The sequence below is a fragment of the Culex pipiens genome, chromosome 1, assembly GCF_016801865.2.
Source record: "Culex pipiens pallens isolate TS chromosome 1, TS_CPP_V2, whole genome shotgun sequence".
In the NCBI taxonomy this organism is placed as follows: domain Eukaryota; kingdom Metazoa; phylum Arthropoda; class Insecta; order Diptera; family Culicidae; genus Culex; species Culex pipiens.
The window spans coordinates 95526773-95538454 of NC_068937.1; the positions used below are offsets into that span (position 1 = coordinate 95526773).

At 39.8% G+C, this 11682-nt stretch overlaps 1 protein-coding gene across 5 annotated transcripts in view; it reads right to left on the minus strand.

Annotated features, from left to right (window-relative positions):
• LOC120426000 (juvenile hormone esterase-like) overlaps positions 1-11682 on the minus strand; it is a 53420-nt gene that overhangs the window by 17453 nt on the left and 24285 nt on the right. For 2 of the 5 annotated variants that reach the window (XM_039590659.2, XM_039590660.2), the window contains exons 3-4: positions 408-530; positions 52-353 (exon numbers count right to left, since the gene is read on the minus strand). In XM_039590659.2, coding sequence (XP_039446593.1) covers positions 52-353; positions 408-530 — 425 coding nt within the window. Of the gene's footprint in view, positions 1-51; positions 354-407; positions 531-688; positions 710-8517; positions 8713-8777; positions 9335-9395; positions 9950-11682 lie in introns of those variants that run through there. The other 3 variants (XM_039590666.2, XM_039590661.2, XM_039590667.2) reach the window with 3 other exon arrangements.

Here is an 11682-nt window from a genome sequence, read left to right on the forward strand (position 1 = left end):
ACGTTAGCTGTCACTCTCAAACTGTCAAAATGCGTCCACCGTTAAACTCACTAGTCTCCGATGGGCAAGTCCGGCGTGTACACGTTCAGAAACAGACAGTCCTCGCTGCCCTTGAAGTTGTCCAGCAGCATACTCCGGTGGGGACACACGGACGCCTCCCTCAGGGCACCCTTGATGCCCTTCCAGGGCAGCTCCGCCACGGGCGCTTTAAAACGCAACGCCCCAACCGGGGCCTGTCCGTAGCGGATACCCTTGAAGGCGAAAAACTCACCCCGGGCTCCGCCCTTTACCTTCTGGATCCGACCCTCGAGGGCACCCAACCGGGTTAGGACGATGGCGCGGGTGTCCTTTTGCTAAACAGAATCGATTAGTGACATCTCATATAAGACCCTGTGGATTCGGCTTACCCGGAACGTGTTGACCACTTCCCGCACGAAACCCATCGTTGTCCGGGGGATGAATTTCACCAGCGAGTTGAGCGAGTCCGACTCGCGTGCGATTCCGGCGAAAGTCTTCCATGCGACGGTTTCCTGGAAGTAAGCGGAGAAGTGCAAAAAAGTTGCTAATTGAATTCGAAGGAAAGTAAGCTCTTGGGTAATGTTTGAGGTGTTGCGTGACTTCACACCTGCGTGAAATTGAGTACTGTTGTATAAAATGTGTGAAATAGGGATAAGTGTCGTTGCCTTACTCAAATGTAAACAAAAAATTCTCCAGGAAGGGATATCAACTGCAAATTTTATCGAACACCGCAATACCGAAGCTCGTTATACTAAATTCCCTTAAAATTTAACAGAAAGTTCAAGTAAATGTAGCTGATTTAACGTTTTTGTTTTTTGATATTTTTCAAGCGAAACTTCACCTCATAGTGGATTAACATTGAACTGGTTCAAGGTCAATTAACATTGAGGTAACGTAAAATTTCACTCGTTAACTGTCAGTTGATGCACGTCGGTAAAAGGGCCTATGAATTTGCTATTTGAGAAAAGTAAAAAAAAAAACCGCTGTTCGGAAACGAATAAAAAACGTTGATATCAATTTAAAAGCGGAACTGAACAACAAACTGAAAGTAATTCGAACATGATTCTAATCAGATGCATGCACTTTTGCACTAGCCATGTTCGCTTTTAAACAGCCACTAAACGCAATTATCGTGACAATTAGTTCTGCTCAATAAACTCTCGATAAGAATCGTCCATTGTCACGAGAGCCTCTTAGCACAACGCATGACCAACATTGGCCACATTTCTAGGTTGTATTTAGCTGCCCTTGTCTTGATTTGAATCAATATTGATCCTCTACAAATATACACAACTTCCAGCTCGAACAAAAGCGGAAAGGTGCTAATAGAATCTCAAGTTTATGGTTTTGAGAAGCGCGAAAGGCAGGTCGCGCGTGCCCGTGTCAACACAAGGGTGAGTGGTTTTTGATGGCTACGTTTTAAAAATTGGAAGTGGGTTTTTAATGACGCCTTCTGGTGGCGTCTTCCGTTGTACAAAAAGGGTCGTAATTTGATTTACTTAAGTTGAACTACAAGCAATTAAAAGTGTAAACATAATTATACTTGAACTAGAATTTTCTTGAAATTAAAGATTTAAAAAATGAATGTGCCTTCCCAATATCTTCGCTGTTGGGAAGGCAACGTCGGTGGATAGATAACAAAGTAGCAAAATCGCAAGTCATCAACTTCAAAGCAACATTCAGAATGATAAATTCGATGCCAACATTTCAAAAAGCATCATGTACACACCATCCTTTTTGAGAAAAACGCATTTGAATGTTGAGCATCCATTTTCAATTCCCATTTTAATATAAAAGCAAAATAAGATGTTCTAATGATAACAAACGATGAAAAACGTTGCTTTTATTGATACTTGATCATCTAAATTCTATAAAACATTATTTCCGTAATTGTATTTGAGAAAAACAAACAGAACTTCTTTTGAAATCACCAATGTCTATATCACCCTGCTGTCATTGAATGGGACGCTTTGTTATGATTCGTTTTTCTTCGCCGAATGTACATGGCGCTTTTTTCATGATGCTTTTTTTTCGTCACGAGGTTCATGTAGTCTTTTATTTGACAGGTTGACAGGGCTATATAAACAGGGACTGCTGATGGCAGAGATTTTGTTTATGTTACTTTATTTAAAATCATGATTAAACAGACTTTACTGAAGTAACTTTTGCTCATTTTTGGTGGAGAGGTAGCTTATTAGGAGTGATTTTAGAATATGCAATAACCCAGAAAGTGTCAAAATGTACATGATGCCTTTTGAAATGTTACCGTCGAATTGCTCTTAACCTCCTATTCAACGAAAATAGAATCCAAGGCAAGAGACACTTTGTCCTCAGCCCTCACAACGATTTTCTATTAGTTCAGTGTAAATGCTAAGTATACCCTCCACTGGCACTACCTTTGCAGCAAGTACAAGACAAATTACACCGCGTGTATCCGCTCTAGACTCGATTTTCGCTTCACTCTAAGGAATCAAGAAAGAAAACAAATCACTCCATACATAAATCTTATGGACGGTGTGGCGGCGATGTCAATTCAAAGCTCAACATTCGCGACACGCAGCGTGTTTTAACGATCGCCGGTAATTAGGTACTTACTAAGCGCGTGAGAAAAATTACGAAAAAAAAAGGTGCCGGCTTAGCGTGGTTGGCTCGTGCCCGCCTCTAATGCTTGAACAAATTGGCTAAGAATTTTACGCGTTGGCTTCTGGCATTTCGAGCACCCGCGACTTTTGCGGTTTAGAACGCAAACGTGCTTAAGCTGTCGGTTTAAGCACCTGTTTTGCCCAACATGAGGCCGGCTGTCGATGAACTGTAACTTGCAGTTCAGCTCGCCTAAGTTGAGTTAACGTTTTGCTCTTTAGGGATTTTTTCAAAGGTTGCTTTCGACTAGTTAAGTGTAAATTTAATTATGAAAGCCTTCACTTTTGGTCGTTTTGAAATAAATGTTTTAGTTTAACTTTTTTTTATATATAAATAGTTTTTAATATTCTAAAACTTAGTTTTAGGTTTTTATTCATTGATTCTATTGTTTGATATTCGTTCAGTAAAGCAAATCTTTATTTTCCGCCTTCCAGCTCATTGGTATTAAATTACAGGTTCCAATAATTGTAATTCTCTAAAAAAATCAAGATTTTAATATTGGATATTTTTTTATTTTAATGAAAGTTTGTCCGTGCCTTGGTCCGTGCACTCCCTATGTCAAAAAAAGACATTTTGCATCATTTTCCAATACAAGATAAGGCTCGTTATTATCAAAAACCTGTATCATAAAAGGGATTCTCTGGTCGATTTGTTGTATTTCTTGACTTTTTTTTTGATAAGGTCCTATAAACAAATGTAAACATTGAGTGTATCCCGCTTACTCCGATGGACTTTGACATAAGGTGTGAAAGGGATACACTCAATGTTTACATTTGTTTATAGGACCTTATCAAAAAAAAGTCAAGATTTAAACTTTTGCGTTCCGTACGTTCCAGTGGTTCAAAATTGCAAGAGCTTACGAAGTTCTTAGGATCGGTCTTTCACCAGCACACAAACCCAGCCACAGGAACGATTTTTTCGCCGGTACACACACTTGGCAACAGGAAAGTTTTGTAGGTTCTCCAACTGTCAAATTATTAGCTGTGGTGCGGCTCTGGGGAACGACCGAAAAGAACCGATGACAAAAAGGGAAAATGCCACGTGTTTAGGGATGGCCACCGAGCGATAAGCTCCCGATCCCGATAAGCTCTTAAAGCTCTGAACCTCTGAAGCACTCAAGCTTCCGCATTTAAAAAAAATCAGTAAAGAGCATTTAAAGTACGTGCAGATGAATAATTCAAAGCATTTTTGATATTGATTATTCTAAAATTGATAGAGAACCGATTAAAAACCCGCTTCGTTAACAACTGGCGCTAAGGACCTTTTGAAAACCAACCCGAGAAATGTCAAATCAAAACGCGCCCGCTATCTGTCACTGCGAATGACAGCGTGCCAAAAAATGCGCACCTCAATTAGTTTGCAGACTTTTTAGTTCCCCGTTTGGCCTGATGATGGCGCTGTCGGCAGTGTCGCCAAGCGAGTATATGGGGCGAGCAACGAGTGGTAATTCTACCTATACCTATTCTATGCCAGCATTTAAGACTAAGCATTAGCACCACTGACGAACTGACGTGCCACCCCATACATATTTTTGAGAAAATTCTGACCGCAAATTCTCCAGCGAACACCAACTCCATCTACCTTCAGGTTCGCTGAACTAATTCTCTCTCCCACACGTGTTTTCGATATTGCGACTATGCTTCAAATTGTAATCTGCGTCGTTTCAATAAAATCTGCGCTCAGAACGTTTTTGGAGTGCGCTATTCGATTCGCTGAAAGCGCGTGCAAGTTTAAGCTGACTTCAACAATACATTGCATGTAAACATTGGCGCGGAGCGAGAGGGAAGAGAGAAAAATCGGTTGACAGATTGTTTGCTAGAAGGAAAAACGCGAAACAAGTAAAAGACAACTGCGGTCAAAAGTGGTTTGCTCGTGGCACGTCAGTTCGTCAGTGGTATTAGGATGAAACAAAATGGGTCATTTTTGTGGGCATTTCAGGGCATGATCCCCTAGGTGTACTAAGCTCGAATCCCAATTCTGAACTTGACTGGTTGCGACAGGACCTGGCGCTTTGACTTTGAATTTTAAATGGGATTTAACCCGTAAAATCGATGCGTTTTGGTTTTTGCCAGTTTTGAGCACCTAAACGATTTTTGCATTTTTCATAAACCTCATGAGCTCATAGTCCGTGTTCCAGGGAACATTTTTGCCAAAGAGTGCGAAACGATTCGTCCCCTACTTAAAATGTTACAGAATTTATAACACCGCCGCTGAAAACATCAACTTATTCTTCAAGCTCTTCTGGCAAATAAAAAAAAATGTCTAAATTGAATTGTCAAACTAATGTTAACATTTCGACCCGTTTGCTCATCATTTTCCGAGCACGTGGTTTCGTGCTTTTGACAGCTGTCAATCATTCAAATTAGCGAATTTGGATTCGCTAATTCGAATGCAGTTCTATTCTAAATAACGAATCCGGTATGTACTGGCAGTGTTGGCAAGAAATATTATGTTCAGCCCTTGTTGTCAAATGCACCTTTGTATAAAACTCTGCAAAAGCCTTTCTTACAAAAGAAAGGTTTAAGGTTTGCTTTTGGAAAAACGCTTTTTTCAGAAATCTAAAAAAAATCGTGCACGGCGAGGATTCGTCACAGGAAAAAATCCTATTACTAAATTGAAGGTTTAGATGCGCTCTTTCGATTGAATTTTGGCCCGAAACCCGGAACTCAAAGTCTGATTTTTGAGAGCTCTTTTTCTGAAATACATGAGCGATGTCTGTATCCGCTCTTAAAAATTTGTGTCTTCCATCACTGGAAAACCGCTCGTAAAACCCACAATTTTTATAAATCAGATCTGTAGCCGTGGAGTCGGAGACGAACATTTTATTTTTCGATTCACAATTTTCGACCGGTAAATGTGGTCAAAGCCATTTTTAGAGGTATTTTTTGGACTATTTTACAGATAAAACTATCAAATTAAACGAATTCAGTTTCAAACAAAAAGCCATTCGAAAACATGCGCCATAAACTGATTGGGCCCAAAATTTGAAGCTTTTCCAAAATGTATTTCCAGAGATATTTTTTCCTATTAAACTTTTGGATTTATACAAAATCATATACTGAACATCAAATTCAAAGCTTTTCCAAAATGTATTTCCAGAGATATAGCCATTTTAGTGTTTTTCGTCTTATTTTTACCCTATTTTTTCCCATTTAATTTTTGGATTTATACAAAATCATATACTGAACATCAAATTCGAAGTCCCGGCTCGTTCTCGCTCGAAAGCTCAAGTCAAGTCAAGTCAAGTCAAGTCAAGTCAAGTCAAGTCAAGTCAAGTCAAGTCAAGTCAAGTCAAGTCAAGTCAAGTCAAGTCAAGTCAAGTCAAGTCAAGTCAAGTCAAGTCAAGTCAAGTCAAGTCAAGTCAAGTCAAGTCAAGTCAAGTCAAGTCAAGTCAAGTCAAGTCAAGTCAAGTCAAGTCAAGTCAAGTCAAGTCAAGTCAAGTCAAGTCAAGTCAAGTCAAGTCAAGTCAAGTCAAGTCAAGTCAAGTCAAGTCAAGTCAAGTCAAGTCAAGTCAAGTCAAGTCAAGTCAAGTCAAGTCAAGTCAAGTCAAGTCAAGTCAAGTCAAGTCAAATCAAGTCGAAGCTTCAACGCCAGCGCTTTTACGCTTGCGCGTTTTACGCTGCGCGTGAAAGTGTTCTTTCTGGCTTCTCATAATAGATCGACAAAGTGCAATAGCGATACATATTTTTTAAAGTTAATCATAGACTAACAATAAAGACTGAGTACTAGGGTGCCCAGAAAAAATGACCCCCTGCTCCACAAGCGGAAAACGGTTTTTTGGGTTATTTTAAGCAACTGTGTAAAATTTGAGCGTAATTGGATGGGATTAACACATTGATACCCGAGCCTAAAGTTGGCGAAAAAAATGTTTTTCATACAAAAATGACTTTTTTAAATATCTAATAATTTTTCAGGATCAAGTTTTACAGCTTTGGTATGTTCTACAAAGTTGTAGAGCATTGAATTTTCAATAAGAATCTCACTTTTGGTAATATTTGGATGGAAGCAGCGCAACGTGCAGACCAAACCGTAAGAAACTTGGGTTTTCCATACATTTTTTCGATTTTTTCCATACAAAATTCACCTACGAGTATCAATGGGTAAATGATGACCGATTTTGCTCATATTTGGCTCAGAGTCCTACAATAGGTCATGGAACAATATTCAGCTTGTGGAGCGAGGTTTTGAAAAAAAGTCCCATATTCTGGGCACCCTACTGAGTACCCTTTATTTTTTTTCTAATAATTTCAATCCAATATGTTTTTCTTAATTAAATTTAAATATCTTGCGACAAATAATGTACCTCTGAAATTAAAAAAAAAAATTGCATTTGAGGTTTAGCCTAAAAAGATTCAAAGCTTTAGGTAAAATTCTCACTGGGTATCATTATGTTTCTGAAAAATTAATTACACCAATATATATCTCGGAGTTTCAACATTTTGTAAGAAAGGCTCTATTTCACCTCTGGTGATATTAAATCGGGTTTTTTTAGAGTTAAAATAGAATAAAAAATTTCATAGTTTTGGAGGACATTCAGGACTTCTAAGGTGTTATTTTTGTAAATTACCGTCATCAGGGGTGACATTGGGTCTGGGGTGAGATCGGGTCATAACATTTTAAGCATTTTTGTATGACCCAATTTCACTCCTCAGAACCAATGTTACCCCTGATGACGGTAAGTGAAAATAAAATTATTAAAATAAAAAAAGAGGAGTTTCCCATGCAAATTTGATTCGCTTTGCGGAAAACCTGGTCAAAATCAATCGCCCCCAAATTTGGGGATGTTGTAGAACACCCATATATCTTAATGTTCAATACCCAAAGTACTTAAAATTACTGGAATTCTTTATTTTTAAAATGTCGATGCCAAGAATGGTATCCCGGGTTCCCAAGTATATAAAAAAAAACATTCAATCACTCGTCAAAACATCAAACTCCTTGACTCGACTCCTCTCACTTGAACAATGGGTAATTTTCACAATTACACACAGGCGTTCCATTCTATACCTGCAAATTCAGCTATCGATTGTCAAGGTTATCAAACCCTTCCAACTGCACATTCCTTATAAATTCAAACTTCTATTATTATTTTGCCCATGGACCTTCAACAACCTGCTAATCGGATCTTAAGAATAGAAGTGGAAGTTGCAAGTGGGTACTTATCAACACTGATCAAGTCGAGGCCAAGTCTGCATTCCTCACCGGCGTGTAATCAAGATCATGGATCATAAGAGATCAACACCCCAAGGCACAGCGGGCAAAAACGGGTGAAAAAACGGATCTTATGATGCCGTCAGTTTCTGCCTATCGAAAGTATCATATTTAAAGTAAAGAATTACGAGGAATCGATTGGTGGCACTCTCATTAGCGGCAAATGACGGGAAGTGGTCCATTTTACACAGAAAAAAAAATTCGGGTAAATTTACATCATTTATGATGTACCAAAAGTGCACGTCATTAATGATGCGAATTTACATCAACTTCATTTTAAATTTAAATGTCATCCGATGTAATCCAGCCGAACAAACAACACTTCGAAAACATGTAAATTTCCGATGAAATATACGTAAATTTACCCAAGCCGAAATTTTTTTACCCCGTTGAATTTAGAATCTGATGTAAATTTCAAAAGCATTACGGCATGTATTTTTGAAACGCATTCTTACGGTTGTGTATTGAATCTATTTTAGATCAGTACAAACCAAAAGCGTGCAATTCAAAGAGTTTAAAATCAATACAAGTTGAAGCTTATGAGAAAATACATCAAAATCTAAATCCAACGGGGATGTCGAAACGGGAAATGTATTTAAATAAAAAATAGCATCTTGTTTCAGAAAAGTCTGAAGCGTTTCTACTTACTATATAATTTGAAACGTCATCATTCGACCATAGTTAAACCTGTCAAGATTCACGTGACAATCATGCCGTCAGTTGACTTCGCTTCAACCGGCACAGGTGGCCGGAACTATTCAAGCAGAAGGCACTGCCGGCAATAGGCTTGTGGCATTTTGACAGCATCCTGGAAATTTAAGTCTGTTGACAATCTTTGCGATTCTAAAAAAAAAAAGAAATAACAAGTTTTAAATAGAGGCCCGAGGAAATTCTACGGTTCAGCTTACCTGTCGTATTTGGAGAACACTGTCACGGGTCGAAATAGGAAGCCAGTTCATCGTATGAGCGTGCTTTGTCCCTGAACTCAGGCCTGAACCAACCACCACTGACGGCATTTTTTCGTTGTCGGTCCTCTGGGCTCACAATCAGTCGTAAACGAGCAGTACCGGTGTGTGATGATGTATTTTTAGAAAATGTTGCTTGTAGATGTACTCAATGTTCGGCAGATACTGCCCGATGAAGACCGGTGAGTTGACCTCGGCCGGGCTGGAACACTTCTTGATGCGATCCTCCACGGTCAACATTGCCGCTAAATGATGTCTAAGTGCACGCTGCGGTCCAGTGTCGTACCTTAATGAGTCGAGAATGCTATATTTTCATCCGCAGCTAAAAAGTGGATACGTTTCAGACATCAGAAACATGTCCGCTTGCTAAGCTTACGCAGGTCGTACACGAACGAGTTGATTTAGTAAAGCGGAGTCCACAACGCTGGGAAGAGTTTTTCATCAGCTCATAATTCGGCTAACTTGCCGCCAGTATCAATTAGTCCATCGAGGGCAACGATCTGAAACCAATCCGAATGAGTCAATTCAATAACTTATAATCTCGTACCAATAAAGACTCACCTTGGTATTTTGATTTTACTAATTGGTGGTGGTCTGAACACGATGTCCTTGAAAGTCTGCAGAACCGAGTCTTCCTTCTCCGTGTACGGGAACGGTGCCGGCTTGCACAGCTTTTACCTCGCAGCTTGGCACGCATGGCTTTGACGAGGACAAGTTCCTGATGTCTGAAACGTGTCCAGTTTCCAGCTGCGGATGATAATCCAGCATTCTCGACTGATGATGGTGTCGTTCTGGACCGTAGCGTGCACTCGGGAATTATTTATCGCATCAAGAAGCGTTCCTGCCCGGCCGAGGTCAACTCATCGGTCTTCAACGGATAGTGTCTGCCGGACATCGAGTACACCTACAAGCAGCACTAATAAGTACACCAGCACACACCGGACATGTTGCATGACCTGATTATCAGCGGGATATTCCCGCGACTCACAGATTTCCTTCACCGGTTCTGGAACTGAACGCCAACCCGGGACACAACAGTTACCGCTACCAGATGATGACCGCTGACAACGGAGATCCGCCGATCCACTCAACACAATCCTCATCTTAGCAAGTGGTGAAAAAACTGCAAAGAAAGGAATCAAAATAAATATTGCACTATTAAAAAGCAATGAGCAATATTTATCTAAATTCATGATTCCTTGAAATTCATTTACCAGTTTAATTTAGTGTGTATATGGTGGGTGTCTTTGCTAAGACGAAACTTTCAATTTCAATGCACGTTTCCGGAAGAAAACCAAACTTAACTTTAAAATGTAATAAAATCTAGGAAGTACTAGGAAGTTTCCTAGATTGATTAAAAAAACGTTACTTAATCCACCTTTAGGTGGTTGGTGCCTTCCTCACATTAACAAAGTTAATACATTCAGTAAAATAGCAACATTCCCCCTTAACATGTTTAACAAATCAACTTTATTACTCATTTCTTTTGATAGGGTTCGCAGACCTTCAATATTTCTGGCTCATCGGCAAGGTCTGATAAAAAACCTATTCAACGACAGTTCGCATGGAAGATTCAGACAATATTTCTATCACCATATCTGAAATCCGGCCTCCAAAAAGTGTATAAATAACACTTAAGTGCTAATAACTTTTGATAGGGTTGTCAGATCTTCGATGTGTTAGGCTCATTTGAAAGGAATTTCAATTATCTAACTAACGACGGGTTGCATAAGGGACCCGGAAATCATTTTCATTGAAATATCTGAGATCCGGCCTCCAAAAAGTGTATAAATAACACTTAAGTGCTAATAACTTTTGATAGGGTTGTCAGATCTCCAATGTTTTGGAAAGGTATTTTTAATACCTTTCTGAAAATTTATATCATGATAGGTTTTCTTGTTAAAACCACCCTTTTTAAATCTTCCGGACATACGCCAAAATCGTTTTTTTTAACATAACTTTTGAAGTACTTAACTAAACATGCTAATTTAAAATAGAGACATATGGGACCCCAAGACGGATCGAATGAGACGTATACGATCAAAATCCGTTCATCCAGTCCGGAGATAATCTAGTGAAAATTTTTTTGTCCACCCACCTACACACATCCACACAGACATTTGCTCAGAACATGATTCTGAGTCGATATGTATACGTGAAGGTGGGTCTACGAGGTCGAATAAAGAAGTTCATTTTTCAAGTGATTTTATAGCCTTTCCTCAGTAAGGTGAGGAAGGCAAAAAGGCCGATTTCGTAGAGAATTGCTCTAAAGCTAAGAGTAATTACAGAGGATCATGTGTATAAATGTTAGTGGGAGGGGATCCGATTGCCCGCGGCCTACTCGGGATTAGTAGGGAAGGGATTCATGTTAAAAGACGAGGCGTGGGAAGGGAAGAGGATTATGTAGGGGTCTTGGTTGGCTCTGCTGGCCATTGTTTTTGTCCTCAGCCGCAACTCGGTGTCCAGTTGCTGGGGCGCGATCTTGCGCTGCTTCTGGTGCAAACCAGAAACGACGGCTTCACGACGAGTTATACTAACTGAACAAAAACTAAATGGATATTTTGGAATCTGAGAGGAACTGAAAGTCAAGGAAGGTACTAGCCGGAAATTTATTCACATTTACATTTGATTCGTCAGTAACGGGACATCGGAACACGATCAACAGCGCCAGTCGGAGTAGACTGAGACAGAGCGTCATCAGGATGGCATCGTCGACGGTCGCCATCAGGCCCAGCTGGACCTGCCTCAAAACCGGGCACACCACATTCAGGTGCAGCAGCATACCCTTGATCACGTCGCACGCCCTCAGCATCAAATACTGCAGGTTCAAGACCCGCGCCGACAGACA